Below are 22,807 nucleotides of genomic sequence, written 5' to 3' on the forward strand. Positions count from 1 at the left end.
TTAGTCCCACACCCACCTTACTGCAGACGTGGAAAAGCTGCTAAATACTTTCACCACTGTCTTCCATCTTCAACTAAATGTTAAAATAACCATTGCTATTTTCTACAAGTATGGGAAGGATGAAACTAATTTTGATGAAGAGAAAGGTTAGTTTCTCGAGACAAGACAGGACACCATTCATCACTTTCCTGGTGGTAAACCTAAACAACTTACTGTATGTCTTCAGCTGGTAGTTCAGGAAGTAGGCCACCTGGGTCATAAGAAGTCTATTTTTGCTGTCTCTGATATTCGGTTTGGTCTCTTCCTGATGGGAGTAGGAATTTTCGAGGGTGTCTGTAAAGTTTGCCTCTGTGGTGTTCCCGGAACATGTCCTGCTGGATGGCACCATGCTGACGTTTGGGGCACCACAGGTAGAGCCAGGGACTGGGGAGAAGAAACCCAAACACATGATGGGTTAAAAACTGGAAATCAAATAGGTTTAATCAGGACTAGGGGATGTCAGTAACTCAAATTCTTAACTTACTGTTGAGAAAAACCTGATCCCTCCTCACAGCACTTTAGGGTCCTTAACTGCAAAAACAAGGTTCACAATGCTTGAGCTGAGAGCTGAAGGCGCTGCCTGTAGCTCAGACTCTCACAAGAGTGTGGGAGCTAGTGGCCAGTGTCCCAGGTAACAGTCTGCTGTTGCAATAACTGAATTAGAACCTGGGCGTGTCATGGAATCTTAGGAGCCCTTCATCCCAACTGCCCAGGCTTTGCTAAAACACAGGCCTCCTGGTCTCACCTGAGGTCATAACCGATGGGGACCTTTCCTCTATCAGTCACTTTCAGTATTTGTGTACCCTTGTGACAATGCCAGTCCCATCTCATTCCCAATATAATGTAAGCATGTGCCTCATTTTTCATCTCGTGTGTATAAAATCATCAAGGCAGAAACAGTTTCCCAACACGTGATATTTTCTTAATGCTAGTCATGAAGTCAGTCACCCCACCTTCTCATATGTTAAAACAGAATTGAAGGCTTTTCCACAAGTTTAAGATATCAACCTATTACACTGCCATGATATCCTCTGAGTCTTCTGCAGTTTTTTCTGTATCCACTAGAAAGTGAATGAGTAATTCATTCTTAAAAAATGTTTTCTTTCCTGGCACAATATTCTTCTTGCTGCATCCCATGGTTACGCTGATTTATTTTTTCTTACTGGCAGATACCACTAAGCTGATGTTTGTGGCAGAAGAGGCTTTTCATTATACTTAAGACCAATGTGACGTCCCTAGGTCCAAAGCTTCCTCTATGTGAGATGGTTTGTTTTTTAATGTGACTGAACATTACATCTCATTGTTGTCACTTATGGATGTCATTCTAGTCCCAGAAGAGCTCTTTTCAAGGTATCAAGTCATCAAAATCATTTCTATAGAGATCTCCTGAAAGCATGTGTGACCATCTATCTTGGGAAGTCCTGTAAACCTGATATGATTTTGTTGTTTTCGTTTTTTCCATATGTTGAAAACAACAGGGCCATGAGCGGTCCTTATGGAATACTGTTTGACAGATATTTTTCTGAGTTGGTCTAACACCGTTGATGTGTGGTTGCATCCCCCTAACCAAACACAGCAAGATCAAGGTGATGGTCAGGGGTGGTTGGTGGTCCTCCGTGTTGCTGTGCAACAGAAGGTGAATTTGAGATGAGAGGAACGAGGAGGGAAGAGTGATCCCCTGAACCACCTCCTCACTTTCTCAGCTTTCATCGCCACCTAGGTTTTGTGAGCCTGGGACTTGGGAGACTGTTCTGTAGCCCAGGTCTCCTATGTTTGGCTGCAGGCTTGCCTGAGGTGAGGGTGCAATGGGAGCGAAACTCCGTCTCAAAAAAAAAAAAAAAGAAAATTAAGTACTCAATAAATGTTTCTGAGAAACTTCCCTCAACTGAAGCTGCAGAAGAATAGTATAAGTATCACTGCTTCGTATACAATCATGGGACACTTACTCTGGCACCTGACCTAGGGCAGAGCTGTTTGATGTAAGAATGGACATCTCCACCCTTCTCCAAGCACGGTTATTCCCTCTTACCCACACTGACGTCAAGAGTATCCACTGCTACAGCAGCCCTGAGGTCGAGGCTCCTGGGTCTGGGGCGGGGGCTGACGGTTGTATCCTCCCCCTCTTGGAGTTGAAGCTGCCCCTCACCATAAACCAGCTCTGATCTACCCTATGGCTCTCTCTGGCCAGAGGCAGGAGACTCCTGTGGAGTAAGTTTCTCTCTCAGTCCACACTGCTCAGCTCATGCTGTTCCTTGAGAATTTAAATGATCATAGGCATTGCCCATTTCCCCTGAGGCTTCTGTCCCAGTTTGTCCTTATTCTCTCCTTCTTTGGTTTTCATTTACCAATGGCTTGTCCTTTGTGGATTATTCTCATCCCTTAAACCTGCTGACTTTTCTCCGCCTGTTCCCTCAGCTCTCGGATTCCAGCGTGTAGACTCAGCTCAGGCTCCTGCAGGAAACACAGAGTCAGGTCTCAGCTGAAGGTCCCAGGCAGCATTGAAAACCATCTCAATTCCTCAGAGACTCAGAGAAAACAGAGCAGGAACGGACCTCAGAGAGGTACAATAAGCCCCTACCTTCCCGATGAGGAACCTGAAGCCTACAAAGACTGACTCTCCCAGGCTCCCTCCCTCACCACTTGGTGGCAGCAGATCCCACACACAAGCCTTGGACTCAGTCTCCCTGTGCAGAGCAGGTAACTCACCCTCCAGAAGCTCACTGCTGCCTTTCAGAAACTTTAGATGAAAAATAGCCATTTCCTCCGTGAAAACAAAAATAGTAAAAGCCCCTTTCCTTGGACAAACCCTTTATCACAGTTCTATAGTCCTGGCATTTATACTTGGTCAGCTGTCATTCACTAGCTGCTAGATTGGGGCAGGGAGCACATAGGATCAAACACCGTTTCACACAACCCTGCTTTCCTGGCTGGGGCTCTCAGTTCCTCTACTCTTCTTCAAAAACTTTCTTCTGCTGTAACTGCTGGAGAGTCCAGGCCCTCGCGTGGGTCATTTCTCCATGAAGATCCCTGTTATTTTCTTCCTCTCTTGGAGATAGAGAGGGCAGAGATTGGTTCTGGGACTCCATAGTCTTAGGTTTTCTCCTAAACCAGCCAGGGCAGCTGAAAGCAATCATGACTGCGAGAGGTCAGGACAGTGAAGAGGAGCATGGGCTCACAAGGACAGCCCCTCGTGGAGATGGTCAGGATCGTGACACAGGCAATATCTGACCAATTCCGCCGGGGATGACGCAACAAGGATTAAGTGGAGGATGCTGCCATGAGGAGAAAGGGGAAGAACCAAAAGAGTGGGGGAAGAAGAAAAAGAAAATGTTTTCCAGAATCATAGAAAAAAATGCAGAGCCCAGAGGCAAAGCCCCCTGTCACAGAGGGTTAGTTCCAGGATGAGGAGCCTGATCAAGAAATTCCTGCTGGACTTTCCTCAGCACCACTTCAAAATGCTTTTGGATCAGTGACTTTGTTCCCTCCACTTTCCCTCTTTTTGAACAAGAATCCCTAGAATTGTTATTCTGTGACTGTCCCACCATTGCACACTGAGGACAGATAAGCTGTTTGTTCAGTTTCACAGGTCAACAGAGGTAAGGGAATTATATCAAGGATCTGTACTTTGGCCGGGCATGCTGACTCATGCCTGTAATCCTAGCACTTTGGGAGGCTGAGGGGGACAGATCCCCTGAGGTCAGGAGTTTCAGACTAGCCTGGCCAACAGGGCAAAACCCCGTTTCTACTAAAAATACAAAACAATTAGCTGAATCCAGTGGTGCATGCCTGTAATCTCAGCTACTCAAGAGGCTGAGGCAAGAGAATCGCTTGAATCCAGGAGGCAGAAGTTGCAGTAAGCCAAGATCACACCACTGCACTCCAGCATGGGTGACAGACCAAGACTCGCTCTCAAAAACAAAAACAAAAAAGAATCTGTACTTAATGGACACCCTCAGAAGTCTCATTTGCACTTGGTGTAGATAATTTAAATTTAAACTTTCGATCAGATTAGAGCTACATGACATTTTTCACTTTGAACTAATGCATTCATGACACGAAACTTGGAAACCTTAGGTAAGAGGGTATTTTGCATCTGTGAGGAACGTGAATGTCTGGGGACCAGAAGTTGAACTATGATAGGTGGAATTTCTAAAATGGTCCCCAAACATGCTGTACCCTTAGCTCTGGAACCTGTTAAGCTGATGAGACATTCCTGTGATTACATTGTTACATGGCGGTCATATGACTTTAATCTCGGGAACCTGTTAGGCTGATGAGACATTCCTGTGATTATGTTGTTACGTGGCGGTCATGTGACTTTAAAGAGTCATATGGTTTGACTCTGTGTCTCCACCCAAATCTCGTGTTGAATTATAATCCTGAGTGTTAGAGGTGGGGCCTGGCGGGAGGTTATTGGATCATGGGGATGGTTTCTAATGGCTCAGCACCATCCCCCAAGTGCCGTCACATGACAGAGTTTCCATGAGATCTAGTTGTTTAAAAGTATGTAGCACTTCCCCTTTCTCTCTCTCTCTCCTGCCAGTCATGTGAAGACCGTGCCTGCTTCCACTTCCACCACGATTGTGACTTTCCTGAGGCCTCCCCAGAAGCAGAAGCCTGCACAGCCCACAGAACCATGATCTGATTAAACTTCTTTCTTTATAAATCACCCAGGTCATTAATTATAACACTGCAAGAACAGACTAATACAAAGGCTGAGCTTTCCTGAGTGGGCCGGATCGAATCACATCACTCCCTAAATGTCAGAGATTTCTCTAGTGGGTAGGAGAAGACAAAGTCAGAGAGAGGATGGGAGCTGGAGAAGAATTCCATGGGCTGTTGTTGGTTGGAAGATGGGGAAAGTGAGAAAGAATGCAGGTGGCCTCTGGATTCAGGGTGTCTCCTGGCTAAGAGCCAGGAGGACTGAAAAGGGATCTCAGTCCTCCACCCACAAGAAGAGGAATTCTGCCGATACATCTGTAGGGAACTTGGAAGAGTAGCTTGAGCTCTAGATGAAAAACACAGGCAGCCCATAACTGGATTTCAGCCTCCTAAGACCCTGATCAGAGAACCCAATCATTCCTGATTTCTGGGGTTTCAGACAACTAACTTGTTATAATGCGTTAAAAGGTAGCAACAGAAAAATAGTTACAGGTGCCTATATGTACTCTTTCTATATTTTCACATACATGTATGCTAATCCCTATAGGCACAAAAAAGAAAAAAAAGCAAAGGACTACAGTAAAATATTATACTTACCTTTATGGGAGCATCACAAGGACTGTTCTAGAGCCCTTGCAACTTGAAGAAGATAATGAAGGGCATTTCAGGCAGGTGAGAAGTGTCTCTTCAATGTTACCAACCCAATTTCTGAAAGAAAAAAGATGGTAAAATGCTTCACTCCCAGCCAAGTGTGGTGGCTCACGCATGTAATCCCAGCACTTTGGGAGGCTAAAACGGGTGGATCACCTGAGGATGGGAGTTTGAGACCAGCCTAACCAACATGGAGAAACTCTGTCTCTACTAAAAATACAAAATTAGCCAGGCATGTAATCCTAGCAACTCGAAAGGCTGAGGCACAAGAATCACTTGAACCCTAGAGGTGGAAATTGTAGTGAGCTGAGATTGCACCATAGCACTCCAGCATGGTGGTACGCGCCTGTAATCCCAACACTTTGGGAGGACGAGGCGGGCAGATCACCTGAGGTCGGGAGTTCAAGACTAGCCTGGATCCAAGATGGCTGATCACTAGCAGCTCGGGATTGTAGTTCCCAGAGAAAGCGCACAGAATGAGAGGACGCCACACTTTCAGACGAATTTTTGTTACCCACGGACCAGAAGACTCCCAGCGGAGGAGCCCCACGGGTCACCAGGGTGACTCTTGTGGCCAGGGTGGTGGTTTTGCCGGCGCCCCAGTGTGGCGGTTCTTGATGAAAAGTAAATGGGACTGGGTCCCCTTTCGGTTGATGTTTGGAGCTCCAGGAAGGCAGAGCCGTCCATTTACCTGATTGAAGAAGGGACTCAAGAGGGAAGCCAGACCGGAGATTCCCGGGCAGAAAAGCATCACGAATCTTTATGCCGCTGTTTTGGCCAGTGCAGTGGGTTGCTCAGATTTCAGCACTGGGAATCAACAAGTTGGACGCCCACTCAGAGACCTAATTTGAAAGTAGGCAATTACAAAGACGACAAGTGGGTGAACTCACAGTGATGGGAAGAAACCAGCATAAAAAGGCTGAGAATACCCAAGATCGGAATGCCTCTCCTTCTACAGGGGATCACAGTTCCTCATCAACAAGAGAACAAGGCCTGATGGAGAATGAGTGCATTCCATTAACAGATTTAGGCTTCAGAAAGTGGATAATAAGGAACTTTAGTGAGCTAAAAGAACATGTTCTAGCCCAATGTAAAGAAACTAAGAACCTTGAAAAAAGGTTTGACTAAATGCTAATGAGAATAGACAGAGAGGAATATAAGTGAATTAATGGAATTGAAGAACACAATACGAGAACTTCGCGAAGTATGCCAGAGTTTTTTTTTTTTTTTTCTTTGAGACGGAGTTTCACTCTTGTTACCCAGGCTGGAGTGTTATGGCGCGATCTCGGCTCACCGCAACCTCCGCCTCCTGGGTTCAGGCAATTCTCCTGCCTCAGCCTCCTAAGTAGCTGGGATTACAGGCACGCACCACCATGCCCAGCTAATTTTTTGTATTTTTAGTAGAGACAGGGTTTCACCATGTTGACCAGGATGGTCTCGATCTCTTGACCTCGTGATCCACCCGCCTCGGCCTCCCAAAGTGCTGGGATTATAGGCGTGAGCCACCGTGCCCGGCAAATGCACAGGTTTTAACAGTCGAATTGATAAAGCAGAAGAAAGGATATCAGAGGTCGAAGACCAACTTAATGAAATGAAACGAGAAGACAAGATTAGAGAAGAAAGAGTAAAAAGGAATGAGCGAAGTCTCCAAGAAATATGGGACTATGTGAAAAGACCTAATTGACGATTGATAGGCATACCTGAATGTCATGAAGAGAATGAATCCAAGTTGGAAAATATTTTTCAGGATATGATTCAGGAAAACTTTCCTAATCTAGTAAGGCAGGACAATACTCAACTCCAGCTAATGCAGAGAACACCACAAAGATATTCCTCAAGTAGAGCAACTCCAAGACACATAATCGTTAGATTCACTAGGGTTGAAATAAAGGAGAAAATTCTAAGGGTAGCTAGAGAGAAAGATCATATTACCCATAAAGGGAAGCCTATCAGACTCTCAGCAGACCTCTCACCAGAAACCCTACAAACTAGAAGAGAGGGGGTCAATATTCGACATCCTCAAAGAAAAGAATTTTCAACTCAGAATCTCATATGCCGCCAAACTAAGCTTCATAAGCGAAGGAAAAAGAAAATTTTTTGCGAACCAGCAAGCACTCAGAGATTTCATCACCACCAGGCCTGCTTTACAAGAGCTTCTGAAAGAAGCACTACAAACAGAAAGGAACAACCAGTATCAGTCATCCCAAAAACTTATCAAAACGTAAACAGTATCTCTATAATGAAGAATTTACATCAACTAATGGACAAAATAGCCAGCTAGCATTAAATCACAATATTGAACTCACAGATATTAATATTAATTCTACATTTAAATGGATTAAATGCCCCAATCAAAGACACAGACAGGTAAATTGAATAAAAAGTCAAAACCTGTCGGTACGCTGTATCCAGATCTATTTCACAAGCAACGACATACAAAGACTCAAAACAAAGGGATGGAGGAAGATTCACCAATTAAATGGAGAGAAAAAAGAAACAAAAACAAAAACACGAGTTGTAACTTTAGTCACTCACAAAATAGACTTTCATAGTAACAAAGACTAAAAGAAACAAAGAAGGATATTGCATAATGGTAAAAGGATCAATGCAACAATATGAGTTAATGACTATAAATATATATGCACCCAAAACAGGAGCACCCAGATACATAAGACAAGTTCTTAATGACTTATAAAGAGACCTGGACTCCCGCACAGTAATAGCGGGAGATTTTGACACCACATTGTTAATATTCGATGGATCAATGACATGGAAAATTCATAGGGACATCTATGATTTGAACTTAGACCTGGAATAAGTAAACTTAGTGAATATTTATAGAATTCTCCACCCCAGGTCCACAGAACATACATTTTTCTCAGTATCATATTACACCTATTTTGAAAGTGACTACATAATTGAAAGTAAATCACTCTTCAGCATTTGCATAGCATTTCACAGACTTAAATGAAATATTGGTTGGCTGTTTGTTTGTTATTTTCTTCCCTTATTCCTTCCTATCTCCGTTGTTAAGCACAATTATCGGCATAAAAGAGGTTTTTAATAACCATTTTTAGATGGCATTCCAGCCCAGGCAACAGAGCAAGAATCCTGTTCTCTCTCTCCCTTTTTCTTTCTCTTTCATTCTTTCTCTCATTAAAAAAAAACAAAAAACAAAACAAAAGAAAAAGACTAGCCTGACCAACATGGAGAAACCGCATCTCTACAAAAAATACAAAATTAGCTTGGCATGGTGGTTCATGCCTGTAATCCCAGCTACTCAGGAGGCTGAGGCGGGAGAATTGCTTGAACCCGGGAGGCAGAGGTTGCAGTGAGCCGAGATCACACCATTGCACTCCAGCCTGCGCAACAAGAGCGAAACTCTGGCTCAAAAACAAACTTAACTCTGCAAAACAGTATCTGCAAATTCATCATCTACATTTCTAATAGAAGGTTTTTTTTTTTTTCAGCTCTTTCACTTGTGCTCACCAGACAAGGTCTGATAGCAACTATCTGTCACCAGCATAGATGAACCAATTCAAGGACAGCAATAAACAGGACTACTACTAAGTTCCCCCTAAGAAAGTCCTTAGAATAAAATATCTCCTCTGGTTGCCACAAGAGTAAGACACAGTCCATCATATAAAATTCCAATCTATTAAAAGCTGAAACAATGTTGTCTGGTTTCCAAATTTTAATTTTGTTCAGGCTCCATCATGGTGACTAGGGATTGGAAAATGACTGCAAAGAGGCTCTGGGGAATCTGGGGGAGGTAAGAAATGTAGTCTGTATTCTAAGAGGGGACTGAGGTGATGGCTATACAAAATTCTACATATCTACTTAAGTTATTCAATTCTACATTTGCCATTAGTGACTTTTATTACAAGTAACTTGTTAAATGAAATTTCTGGTTTCTACTCCGACTTGCAAGGAGCCAGGAGGTCACCACTTGTCCTCACAACAAGAAAATAGCTGAACAAACTGAACATTATCAAACCTTATTAGAGGGCCTAGAGGAGAGGTCACAGGGCAAATTGCCATGCTGAAAACAAGAAAGACAGGCAAATACAGAGAACAGAAGCTGCTGAAGCCAGCAACTGGGAGGAACACTTAAATGGTACTGACAGATTACTAGAAGCTGAGGGTGGCCTGGCTTGAGCATTAAAAACTCCTTGGGGCCCAGAATTGGGGGGATCTCACACTTTTCTAAAGTTTTACCACCTGGAGCCCAACCAGGTTCTCATAGTAAAGATCAGAAAAATCCCCACAGAACTCACACTGCCGACTTCAGCACTAATTATAAAGCTACACTAACCAAACAGTATGGAAACTGGTGAAGAAACAAAAAAACAGACAAATAGTTCACTAGAAAAGAATACAGAGCTCAGAAATACACCTACATAAACACTCAACTGATCTTTGAGAAAGGCGCAAAGGCAATTGAACAGGGAAAGGATAGTCTTTTCAACAAATGGTGCTAGAATGACTAGATATCCACATGTGAAAAATAAATAAATCTAGGCACAGATTTTACACCTTTCACAAAATGGATCTTAAACTTCAATGTAAGGTGCAAAACTGTAAGACTCCTAGAAGATAACATAGGGGAACATCTGGGTGACCCCGGGTTTAGTGATGACTTCTCAGACACACTGTCAAAAACACAATCCAGGAAAGAAAAATTGGTAAGTTGAACTTCTTTAAAATTAAAAACTTCTGCTCTGTGAAAGACATCGTTAAGAAAATGAATAAACAAGTGATAAACTGGGAAAAAAATATCGGCTAAATACAGATCTGATGAAAGACTGGTGTCCAAAATATATAAAGGACTCTTAAAACTCAATAATATTAAAGCAAACAACCCAATTTAAAAAGGGGCAGAAGATTTGGATGCTTCACCAGAAAGATACATGGATGGCAAATAAGCATATGAAAAAGATGCTCAAAACCATGTGTCACTAGGAAATTGCATATTAAACCAATGAGATGCCACTACACTATAACATACACCTAATAGGAAGATTCAAATCCAAACAAGTGACAATACCAAAGGTTGTCAAAGATGCAGAGCAACGGGAACTCTCATTCACTGCTAGTGGAGATGCAAAATGCTAGTCACTTTGGAAAACAGTTTGGTAGGTTTTTTTTTTTTTTTTTTTTTTTTTTTTTAGAAAGCTAAACATAGCCTTGCCACATAATCCTGCAAATAGCATTTTAGATATTTACCAAACTAATCTGAAAACATGTTCACTCAAAACCTTGCATCCAAGTACTTATAACAGTTTTGCTCATACTTGTCAAAAACTGAAAGTAACCAAAATGTCCTTCACCGGCCGGGCACGGTGGCTCACGCCTGTAATCCCAGCACTTTGGGAGGCCGAGGCGGGTGGATCATGAGGTCAAGAGATTGAGACCATCCTGGTCAACATGGTGAAACCCCGTCTCTACTAAAAATACAAAAAATTAGCTGGGCATGGTGGTGCGTGCCTGTAATCCCAGCTATTCAGGAGGCTGAGGAAGGAGAATTGCCTGAACCCAGGAGGCAGAGGTTGCGGTGAGCCGAGATCGCGCCATTGCACTCCAGCCTGGGTAACAAGAGCGAAACTCCGTCTCAAAAAAAAAAAAAAATGTCCTTCACTAAGTGAATGGCTAAACAAACTGTGGTATATCTGTACGAGAGAATATGATTCAGTGATAGAAAGGAATGAGCTATCAGGCCATGAGAAGACATGGAGGAACTTTAAATACACAATGCTAGGAAGAAACTAGTCTAAAGACTCTACACACTATGATTCCAACACTAGGACATTCCAGGAAAGTCAAAATGGTAGAGAGAGTGAAATGATCAGTGATTGCCAAGCGTGGAGGAGGGATGAATTGGTTGGACGCAAGGAGGTTTTCAGCAGTGAACTATTCTGTGTGATACTGTACTGAGGATTCAGGACATTAGGCAATTGTCAGAAAGCATAGAACAATAAAACTCAAAGAATGAACCCTAATGTCAACTATGGAGTTGAGTTAATAATAACGTATCAATACTGATTAATCAATTGTAAACATGTATCACACTAATGCAAGATACTAATGATAGAGGAAATTGTGTGCTAGGGGACAAGAGAGAATAGGGGAATTCCCTGTACTATTAGCTCAATTTATCTGTAAACCTAGAATTACTCTAAAAAATAATGTCTATTAAATGTTATTAAAGTTAGGATGCAACAGCCCCAAATCAAAATGTTGGTGGCATCCTGTCACTGTGTGGTTCATACTGGACGCCGAGGTGCACCAACCTGGAGTCAGAACAGTCGGAGACATCAACGCCTGTGCCTTCGTCCTCTGGCTCTGCGGGTGTCCCTGGAATCCAGAGAGCAGATCAGTTAGCTTGAGACAGACTCAGTGCTCCAGAGAGTACAGGCTTCTAGTAGGACAGGGAGAAATCATCTCAGGGCAGTGATATGGCCGATATATATTTTATTTTGGACGTGGGTGAATCCCGAAGTCTAAAAAGTATTTAACTTAGAAGACAGATACTCTCTGCTCATTATTTTAAGAACAAATTTAGAATCGTTGTTAAACTTACATCTTTATTTCCCTAGCTGGCCAGGACCTCATCAGTAGCTACTGATGTCACTAGTGTCCTCTGAATACCTTGGCAGTGTTAACTGTTTTGACCCAACAGGAAACTGAGGTGTTGCTTGTACCTAAGATGCTGACACCTGGCAGAAGTCCAGGGTCACTGGCCCAGAGCAAGTCATCCAGTTGTTGAGAACAACCAGAAGGGGGACCAGGCCATCCACTGAGGTCATCTCAATGCAGCATGAGCCGCTTGGTCTAATGAAGCCACCATCACTACACTTCTTGTAACTCGCTGTTCACTAGACTGAGAGTTCTGTCAAAGCTGAGATCATATTCTACTCATCTCTGTGTTCATGATTCCCAGTTTAGGGTCTGGCACTAAGGAAGTTCTCAGCACTGTTCACTCAAGATAGGATAAAACTGACTACACAGATCCAATCCAATCACTGACATTCCTCTCCAAAATGTCCTACCAAGGATGCTATAATTTCTCCCAAGATGCAGCAAGCCCCCTTCCTACACCTGTAGGGCCCTGCTCTACACCAGTCATGTGCCAGGATCTTCTTCCGTGGGACACTGGAGGAAAAATGGGACTACTCTGAAGAATTCCTCTCATGGTTCCCCTTGTCATTAGGAGCAATGTCGTCACCTACACTCCCATCCTCTGGGCTGCCATGACACCCCACTTTTGGAGAACTACTATCTTTTCTTGAAATCCTGTCTTTGTGTTCTTTCTCTCATGGGCTTGAGTTCCTTGGGGAAACATTACTATTTGAACCCCAAGTGCTTAACACAGTGCAGAGAAAATTAAACACGCAGTAAATACTCGTATCACATACAGACCTTCCTCAAATGAAAGTGCAGAGGAATAGTGTAAGTATCACCGCCTCATATACTGGCAAGAAACACTTACTCTGGCACCTGACCTAGGGCAGAACTGTTTAATTTAAGAATGGACATCCCTAACCCTTCTCCAAGCACGGTTACTCCCTCTAATCCACACTGACCTGAAGAGTATCCACTGCTACGGCAGCCCCGAGGTCCAGGCTCCGGGGTCTGGGGCGGGGCTCACGGTCACATCCTCCCCCTCTTGGAGTTGGTGCTGCCCCTCACTATAAACCAGCTCTGATCTACCCTTTGGCTCTCCCTGGCCAGGGTCAGGAGACTCCTGTGGAGTAAGTTTCTCTCTCAGTCCCCACTGCTCAGCTTGCGCTGCTCCTCGAGTGCTTGAATGATCATAGGCCCATTGCCCATTTCCCCTGAGGCTTCTGGCCCAGTTTGTCCTTATTCTCCCCTTCTTCGGTTTTCACCTGTTCTACCATTGACTTATCCTTTGCAGGTTATTCTCTTTTACAAAACCTGCTGCCTTTCTTTCTTCCATCTGATCCCTCGGTTCTGGGCTTCCAGGCTATGGACTCAGCTCAGGCTCTGCAGGAGAAACACAGGGGCCAGAGTCAGGAGTCAGACCCAGAGAGGTCAGAGGCAGGTTACAGGTCCAGGGAGTGTTAAAAACCATCATAGTCCCTCAAGGACTCACAGAAAACTCAGCAGGAAGGGACCTCAGAGAGGTACAATAAGCCCCTACTTTACTGATGACAAAACTCAAGTCCAGAAAGACTAAGACTCTCCCAGGCTCCCTCACCACTTGGTGGCAGCAGATACACCACGCAAGCCTTGGCCTCACCCTCCCTGTGCAAAGCAGGTAACTCACCCTCCAGAAACTCACTGCTGCCTTTCAGAAAACTTTAGATCAAATACAGCAATTTCACCTTGCAAACAGAGTAAAAGGGCCTTTCCTTGGACAATTCTTTATCACGGTTCTATAGTCCTAATATTTATTCTCAGTCCTTTGTCATTCGCCGGCTAGTAGATTGGGGCAGGGAGCACATGAGAATTAAATAGTGCTTAACACAACCCTGCTTTCCCAGTCTGGGCGTTCAGCTCCTCCATTCTTCCTCAGGGAGTTTCCTCTGCTGTAACTGCTGGAGAGTCCAGGCCCTCCTGTGGGTCATTTCTCCATGAAGATCCCAGTCATTTTCTTCCTCTCCTGGACATAGAGAGGGCAGAGAATGGTTCTGGGACTCCATAGTCTTAGGTTTTCTCCTAAGCCAGCCAGGTCAGCTGAAAGCAATCATGACTGAGAGAGGTCAGGTCAGTGAAGACGGTCCCAGAGGAGCACGGGCTCACAAGGACAGCCCCTCGTGGAGACGGTCAGGACCGAGACACGGGCAATATCTGACCAATTCTGCCGGGGATGACGGACCAAGGATTAAGAGGAGGATGCTGCCATGAGGAGAAAGAAGAGGAACCACAGGAGTGGGGAAAAAAAACAAGATAGGTAATAATGGTTTCAAGAAATGCAGAGCAAAGATCCCAGACGCAAAGTCCCACAGGATGGAGGCTCAGTCCCAGGCTGTGGATCCTACTTAAGAACCTCCTGCTGGATTTTGCCCAGCTCCATTTCCAAACTATTTTGGGTCAGTGACTTCCTTCTCCCCTCTATGTTCCTTCTTTTTGAACTAGAATCACTGTAATTGTTATTCTGTGTCTGTCCGGCCATTCCACATTAGGAGCAGATAAGTAGTTTGCTCAGTTTCACAGGTCGACGGAGGTAAGGAAATTATGTCAAGGATCTGTACTTAATGGACACCCTCAGAAGCCTCATCCACACCTGGTGTGGATATTTTAGATGAGATTTTAAACTTTGGATCTGATGTGGTCTATGTGACATTTTTCATGTTGAACTAATGCTTTAATGACATGAAATCTGGAAACTTTAGAGGAGAGGGTGCATGTATTTTGCAGATGGGGGAATGTGAGTGTCCAACTGTGGTAGATGGAATTTCTGAAACGGTCCCCAAATATGTCATACCCTTGTCTCTGAAGCCTGTTAAGGTGATGAGACACCATTCCTGTGATTATGCTGTTATATGACAGCTACATGACTTGAAGATGGTGAGGTTACCTGCATGAAGTGGATCGAATCACATCACTCCGTAGGTGACAGAGCTTTCTGTGGCTGGTTGGAGAAGATGAAGTCAGAGAAGGGAGGAGCCCGAGAAGGACTCCATGAGTTGTGATTGGCTGAAAGATGGAAAAGACAGGTAAGGAGGAAAGCAGGTGGCCTCTGAAGTCAGACTGTCTCCTGGCTGACAGCCAGCAGAGAAAAAGGGCCCTCAGTCCTCCACGAACAAGAATAGAAACTCTTTCAATACATGTAGTGAACTCGGAAAAATCGCCTGAGCTCTAGAGAAAAAGCATTCCCAGGCCATTCCTGGATTTTAGCCTCACATGACCCTGATCAGAAAACTCAGGAAGGAAGGAAAAGAAGGAAAGAAGGGAGGGATAGGGGAACAGGCAAACTTACATGAAGATGAGAAGATCCAGGGGAACTTACACCACCAATATTTTCCAACAACGGGAACACGCTAACTAGTTGAGAGAGAGAGAGACGCACTACTATAAAACCATATACTGTGTCCATGGCGTAGGATCCTTCCTGCTTCTCTGGGACACTTTCTGTCTCTGGCCTGCTGTTGCTAGAGACACTGAGTCTTCCCTTTGGACAAGTTCTGGCACCCACAGGAATGAGATGAGACAGTGAACCCCAGAACACCAGTCCACAACCTTCCCTGCTGCTCCTTGTACACTCCAGAAGCTACCCGGCTGCAGGTGGGGGTCTTAGCCCCTGGGTCTGATATCGTCCCTTTGCCTTTCTCACTGGGCTTCTCTCCTTGCACTGGCTCCCACTCCCCCAGGACCTGGCAGGTGACCATATGAGAAGGACACAAACAGGCCACGTCGCTTTCTTTCTCCCCTTCTCGATGACTGCAGTGGTGGGTTCCATGGGGTAGTGACCTGCTATTTACTCATTATGGTGCCCCTAACCCAGAGCAGGGCCTGCAACCTAACAGTCACCCTGTGAATGCTCAGTGAAAGAAGGCGTCCACCACCAGATCCTGAGGAACCAAGAATTCCACAGTGGTCCATCAATTTTAAGTCCTACACCATTCTAGAATGGGAGACTGAAAGGCCTTCAAAAGTGGCCACTCTCTGAAACCACTATACTGGCAGCTGAGCCATGTTTCCCCAACCTGGACACATCTAGAGGGCACCGCCTAAATCCAGACACATCTCCCCACCCAGGACGGTGCAGGGGCCTCAGCCTGGGAAATGCAGGTGGACGGGAGAACCATGAAAGCTGAAGAGGAGAAAGCAGGTGAAAAGGAACAGCAAGGTGGAAACAGACAGACAAATGGGGATGGAGACTAGGGGCTGTGAGGGGAAGAGAGAAGAGAGGGACGTACATCTAGCCACTGAGAAAAAGGCCTGAAGAGAACACTGTCCTCTCCTGAAGTCAAATAACTTCCACCTGACCATGCACTGTGGCTTGTGGGGGGCACATGCTGGTTATGCTGCGATGTTTAGGGCCTATGGAATCTTCCCTTCTCATCTGAATCCCAATAGAGAGAGGACTCTCTGACCCCATCCAGTTGGCAGTGCCTCATGATTTTAACCTGTTGGATCTGGTAGCTCTTCATGTCAGCCCATACCGTGTGAGGCTGCTCTTGGTGCACTGAATGGGGAAGATTCTACATCAGTACCTCGGAGGGTCCACTGGAAGCCCTGGACAGCGGGAGTCGGTGGTGCCCCAGCGTGGAGGCCCAGAGCACACGGCGCTGAAGCTCCAGACACCCTCAGGAGGACAGTAAAGAACAATGTGCCGGTGAGAGCCTGGGTTAGCAGGAACCGCCGCCTGGGTCTGAACATGATTGGCCTTCATACGGGCTATGACATAAAAGAGAAAAATCAAGGTTAACAATAAGATTTGGGGCTTCGGCAACGTGAAGGCTGAAACTGCCATTTGTTGAGACTCGGAAGACTGAGAAAGGAGCAGACTGAAAGGTGGCGGGAACTAGGGTTGGTTGGGATTCTGTCGTATGCAATCAACGGTCCTGACCCGCCTGGGCAACATAGTAAGACCCTGTCTCTGAAAATAAAAAATTAGCCAAGCATGGTGGTACACACGTGCAGTCTCAGCTACCTGGGAGACTGAGGTAGGAGGATTCCTTGAGCCTTGAGTTAGAGGTTACAGTGAGCTATGATGGCACCACTGCACTCCAACCTACAGGAGGAAAAAAAAAGGTCCTGATTAAATAGTTGCATACCCAGAGAAGTTTTCACAAAGTACTCTTTCAGGGAGATCTTAGTGAACAGGAATTCCATTCTTTCTGTTAGGAAATTAAGAGAGTGTGGGTGTGGTTAGTTAATGCTGATTGAACTATCTTTGGAATATCATCTACTGGTCTATCTGGTCTATTTATATATGTATATTCTATCTGCCGTCTCACTGAGCTTTGCTAGTTTATGCTGCAGTAACAAAAGCCCCCAAATCTTAACAGCTACACATACAAAGGTTGATTTTCATTGACATTTCCTTGTATGGCAGGTTAACTGTGACTCTACTCTAGACAACTTCTTTTATTTGTTAGATGGTGAATGCTGTGATACTCGGAGAATTTTTGAATGTGGTTCATTCATTCATTTAACAACTATTTCTTCAATATCTGTTTCATACCAGGCAAGGTCAAGTACTGAGAACACAGTAGTAAATAAGAGACAAGATCTCTAATTTCCAAGAGCTTATATTAAAATGAGATTAAATACATACAAAATCATCATAATAATGAATATTATATTCATAAACTAAATAGACTTAGTAAATATTCTAAGTTAGAAAAATATAAAATTATTAAAACTAAAATGGCCAGGCGTGATGGCTCACGCCTGTAATATCAACACTTTGGGATGACAAGGTGGGAGGATCATTCGAGCCCAGGAGTTTCAAAGCAGTCTGGGCACCATAGGAAGACCCTGCATACAAAAGATACAAAATTAGCCAGGCATAGTGGTGCATGCCTGTAGTCCCAGCTACTTAAGAAGGCTGAGGTGGGAGGCTGCTTGAGCCTGAGAGGTCAAAGCCGCAGTGAGCCACGATCATACCGCTACACCACTGTACTCCAGCCTGGGCAACAGAGAGAGAGCCTGTCTCAAGAAAAAAAAAAAAAGAAGAAGAAGAAACAATTTAATCGATACACTCCTGAAACTATTATGTAGAATCCCATTGTCTACATTACATCACATCAGCCCTTTACTTTAAGTGGCTTAACAGTTAGATATGATCCATAAAACTTTCCTGGTAATTAAGTATACCTAAGAACAATTAAGTATAAAAGAGGTACTGCCTTGACAGGAAGATTGTAAAAATTTTTAAAGACAAATAAATAAATAAGAGAATAAAACCTGTAGCTCTGTGAGGCGCAAACAATATCTAATTGAAGTCACAACGAACATCTAGCAAGCATTCTGAACACCATAGAATTCACTTAATACATTTTGCCTGAACTCCCAACAGATCTCACTTACCAACACCTGTATGTAGCCAAGAAATTGACAATCATTTATAAATTACCACCTATGACTCCATCTCCTCTACTCATTTAAAAAATTTCATGTATTTCTTTATTATTTATTATTTTTTGTAGAGACTGGATCTTGCTATGTTACCCAGGTTGGTCCAGAAACAGACCCACACGGATTTTGTCAATCAGATGACCATACAACCATTCAATTGAGGCAAAAAAGTGCTACACAGTGCAGAAGGACAAAGATGGTCTTTTCCATACATGGTGCTGGATCAAGCAGTCACATCCATGTAGTAAAAAGTGAATCATGGGTGGGTGGGTTGGCTCAAACCTGTAATCCCAGCACTCTGGGAGGCTGAAGCGTGCAGACTACTTGAGCCCAAGAGTTTGAGACCAACCTGGGAAAACGGTGAATCCCCATCTCTACAAAAAAAATACAAAACTTAGCCAGGCATGGTGGCACACGCCTATGGTCTCAGGTACTCAGGAGGCTGAGCGGGGAGGATCCCTTGAGCCAGGAGGTGGTGGCTGCAGTGAGCTGAGATTATGCCACCGTGCTCCAGCCTGGGCAATAGAGTGAGAGCCTATCTGGGGCATGGGGGCGGGTGGGGAAGCATAAACTAAACTAAAATTGCTGTGAGATTAAGTGTTCATATTCTTAGGTTAGGCATTGATTAACAGGACACAAAAAGCAGTCACCACAAAGGAAAGGATTGATCAAGTTAAATTTCATTAAAATTAAGAAACTCAGGCTGGGTAACTGGCTCATGCCTGTAATCCCTACACTTTCGGAGGCCGAGGCAGGTGTATCACTTGATCCCAGGAATTCCACACCAGCCTATGCAACGTGTTAAAACCCAATCTCTACAAGAAATACAAAAAAGAGCTGAGCTTAATGGTACTCCCCTGTAGGTCCCAGCTACTTGGGGCTCAGGCAGGAGGATCACTTGAGCCTTGGGAGGTGGAGGTTGCACTGAGCTGTGATTGTACCACTGCACTGCAGCCTGAACAACAGAATGAGATCCTGTCTCAAAAAGAAAAAAAAAACTGGAGGATCTCCATTCATGTAAAAACGCCATTAAAAGAGTGAAAAGGCAGGCTACAGTTTGAAAAATAGAGAAATGTAATACATATAATACATATATATCCTAGAAAGGACACACATCCAGGATAAAGTATTACAAATCAACAGAAAAACAAGCCTATCAATGAAAACAGGATACAAAGATTGAACAGGCACTTCACAAAACAGGACATATAAATGGCAATAAAAAATACTCAACCTCAACACCAGAAAATGCAAAATGAAACTACACTGATATATTACTGCACCTCTACTAGAATGGCAAAATAATTTTTTTTTTTTTTGAGACGGAGTTTTGCTGTTGTTACCCAGACTGGAGTGCAATGGCGCGAACTTGGCTCATCGCAAACTCCGCCTCCTGGGTTCAAGGAACTCTCCTGCCTCAGCACCCCAGAGTAGCTGGGACTACAGGCGCGTGCCACCATGCCAAGTTAATTTTTGTATTTTTTTCAGTAGAGACGGGGTTTCACCTTGTTGACCAGGATGGTCTCGATCTCTTGACCTCAGGATCCACCCGCCTCGGCCTCCCAAAGTGCTGCGATTATAGGCATGAGCCACCGCGCCCGGCCTAAGAATTTTTAATTGACAAGCATAAGCAAAGATGTGGGGTAACCAGAATATTCCCTGCTAAACGGTACAACCACTTTGGGAAAATCATCAACAATAACTGATACTAAAGTTTTCTCATTCATATACCTCTAGAACCAACAATGCCACTCCTACATATATACACCAATCTAGTAATGTTCTATTTCTTGGTTTGTGGTGAAATTTACTTAGTGTAAATTCATTACCTGTATTTTTTTTTTCTTTTCTTGAGACAGGCTCTCACTCTGCCATCCAGGCCTGAGTGCACTGGCATGATCATGGCTCACTGTAATCTCAACCTCCCAGGCTCGGGTGATCCTCCCATCTCATCCTGCAGGGTACCTAGGACTACAGGCACACACCACCACACACAGCTAATTCTTGTCTTTTCAGTAGAGACAGGGTTTTGCCACGTTGCTCAGGCTGGTCTGGAACTCCTGGGCTCAACCGATCTGCTCACCCTGGCCTCCGGAAGTGCTGGGATTACAGGTGTGATCCACCGCCCCGGGACCACCTGCACATTTAAAATTGTGAGCTTGTTCTGTAGACTTCAGTAACTTTTCCAAGATTTCTTTGACACAAAGTTCTCAGAAATCTTAAAGCTAGCATTTTAGAAGAGAAAAAACGAGCTTCTGGTTCACAGGTGAAATTTTACCAATAAAATTTAAAAACAAAAGAAAGCTACTAACGCGTACAGCTCAGAACAAAGATTAAAAACTAACAGGCCGGGCTCGGTGGCTCACGCCTATCATCCCAGCACTTTGGGAGGCCGAGGCGGGTGGACCACGAGGTCAAGAGATCGAGACCATCCTGGTCAACAAGGTGAAACCCCGTCTCTACTAAAAAATACAAAAATTAGCTGGGCATGGTGGCGCACGCCTGTAGTCCCAGCTACTCGGGAGGCTGAGGCAGGAGAATTGCTTGAACCCAGGAGGCGGAGGTTGCGGTGAGCCGACATCGTGCCATTGCACTCCAGCCTGGGTAACGAGAGCGAAACTCCGTCTCAAAAAAAAAAAAAAAAAAACTACCAGCAGATTGCTTTTCTTTAACTTCGTCAAGCACTGGGAGTCAAAGAAAAGACAGCACTGCAAGAAAAGATTTCCTTTTGAAAGCAGCTTTACCAGCAAAAGACAGAAGGAAAGCGAGGAAAGCATTCCAAAAGTCTTGCTTCACTCTTCTTTGAGAGGATGCCAAACGAGATGATCTGAGAAGCTCCCAAGGCAGGCAGACAGACACAGGGAAACCACAGCGACTCTTTGGAGCGCAAACAGCAGCACCACAATCCAACCTATTGGAAATGCTGCGGTTAATTTGAGGCTTGCCCCGCTAATCCTGAGGCGATTCAGCGAGGGCTACAAACGCTCCCCTAGCGCATCCTGGATCTGGCACACCTGGCTTGCCCACCACCAGGCTGGAGACAGCGCAAGGTGCGGAATCCCGGAGGCCAATCAAGACCCCAACTTTGCACATTTGGGGCTTGAGATCTCTCGCCCCTCAGGTCCCCAGAAGGAACCGATTTCTGGCCTCGAAGGTGGGGCAAAGGGTCAATGTCCTCCACCAGATCTAGGAGGATGTGGCCTCGAAGCTGCTCCATCCCTCCACCCCCTGGGATGCCACAGAAGACCCGCACGCGAGTTTCTTGAAACCCCAGAGCCCACGAGAGCAGGGCTGCGGCTGGCAGCGGCAGGCGAGGAATCCAACGCAGGAAACTTAAGCGCTCGGGGTGCCTGGCGCGCCCGCCCCGCTGGCACAGCAAAAGTTGTGGAGGCCCCCCGCGCGCACATCGACCCAGCTGTGAGCCGAGGGTCCCGGACTCACCGCTCTCACGGCTTGGCGCGGCGCCCTCACCTCGGAAAGGCTGGGTGGACTTCCCCGTAAACCTTGACTTCCTATTAAACCTTTAAGTTTCAGTGCAGATCCCGGCCGCCGCCCCGCCGCGGCACTCACCTCGGAAACCCTGCGTGGACGTCCCGGTAAACCTTAACTCAGCGCGCCGCCGACGCACCGGCCCGCGCCACCGATGCGCGGCCGCGCCTACCGCGTCGCTGACGCCCAGTCACCGCCGACACGCCTCGGACGCCGACATCCAGTCGCGGACGCCCCCGACGCTCCGACCTCGCCGCCGACACCCCCGACGCACGGAAGCTGCAGACCTGGACTCCGCCGCCGCCGACCATGCGGCCGACGCCCCCGACGCGCCGACCGCGCCGCCACCGCCACTGACGCTGTCAGCGCCTGGGACGGCGCGGAACAGCTGACCGCGCCGTGGATGCCCCCGAGCAGCAGACCGCGCCGCCGATGCAATCGGCGCCTGGGACGCCGCCATCGCACCGCAGACCCCGCGGACGCCACCGACCGCGTCGCAGACGTCCCCGACAGGCCGCAGATGCAGCTGACGCCGACCACGCCGCGGACGCCGCCAACGCGCCTCGGACGCCGACGTCCAGCCGCGGACGCCCCTGACGCGCCGACCTCGCCGCCGACACCCCCGACGCATGGAAGCTGCAGACCTGGACTCCGCCGCCGCCGACCGTGCCGCCGACGCCGCTGACGCCTCCGACGCGCCGCCCCCGCCGCCGCCACTGACGCTGTCAGCGCCTGGGACGGCGCCGAACAGCTGACCGCGCCGTGGATGCCCCCGACCAGCAGACCGTGCCGCCGACACTCCCGACACGCCGACCGCGCCGCCGATGCCATCCGCGCCTGGGACGCCGCCGAAGGGCCTCGGACGCCGCCGACGCACCGCAGACGCCGCCGACGCCATTGGCGCATGGGACGCGTC

General features: G+C 46.1%; 1 protein-coding gene across 1 annotated transcript in view; it reads right to left on the reverse strand.

Annotated features, from left to right (window-relative positions):
• LOC135269501 (putative neuroblastoma breakpoint family member 8) overlaps positions 1-16,516 on the reverse strand; it is a 38,291-nt gene extending 21,775 nt beyond the window's left edge. Inside the window, exons 1-6 of the mRNA XM_064363701.1 lie at positions 14,894-16,516; positions 13,239-13,356; positions 11,643-11,706; positions 5,299-5,409; positions 2,385-2,490; positions 214-423 (exon numbers count right to left, since the gene is read on the reverse strand). Coding sequence (XP_064219771.1) covers positions 214-423; positions 2,385-2,415 — 241 coding nt within the window. The 5' untranslated portion in view covers positions 2,416-2,490; positions 5,299-5,409; positions 11,643-11,706; positions 13,239-13,356; positions 14,894-16,516. The remainder of the gene's footprint in view (positions 1-213; positions 424-2,384; positions 2,491-5,298; positions 5,410-11,642; positions 11,707-13,238; positions 13,357-14,893) is intronic.
• Between the last annotated feature and the right edge of the window lie 6,291 nt (positions 16,517-22,807).

Source organism: Aotus nancymaae, unplaced genomic scaffold, assembly GCF_030222135.1.
Source record: "Aotus nancymaae isolate 86718 unplaced genomic scaffold, 86718_ANA_hifiasm-v0.15.2.pri h1tg000053l, whole genome shotgun sequence".
In the NCBI taxonomy this organism is placed as follows: domain Eukaryota; kingdom Metazoa; phylum Chordata; class Mammalia; order Primates; family Aotidae; genus Aotus; species Aotus nancymaae.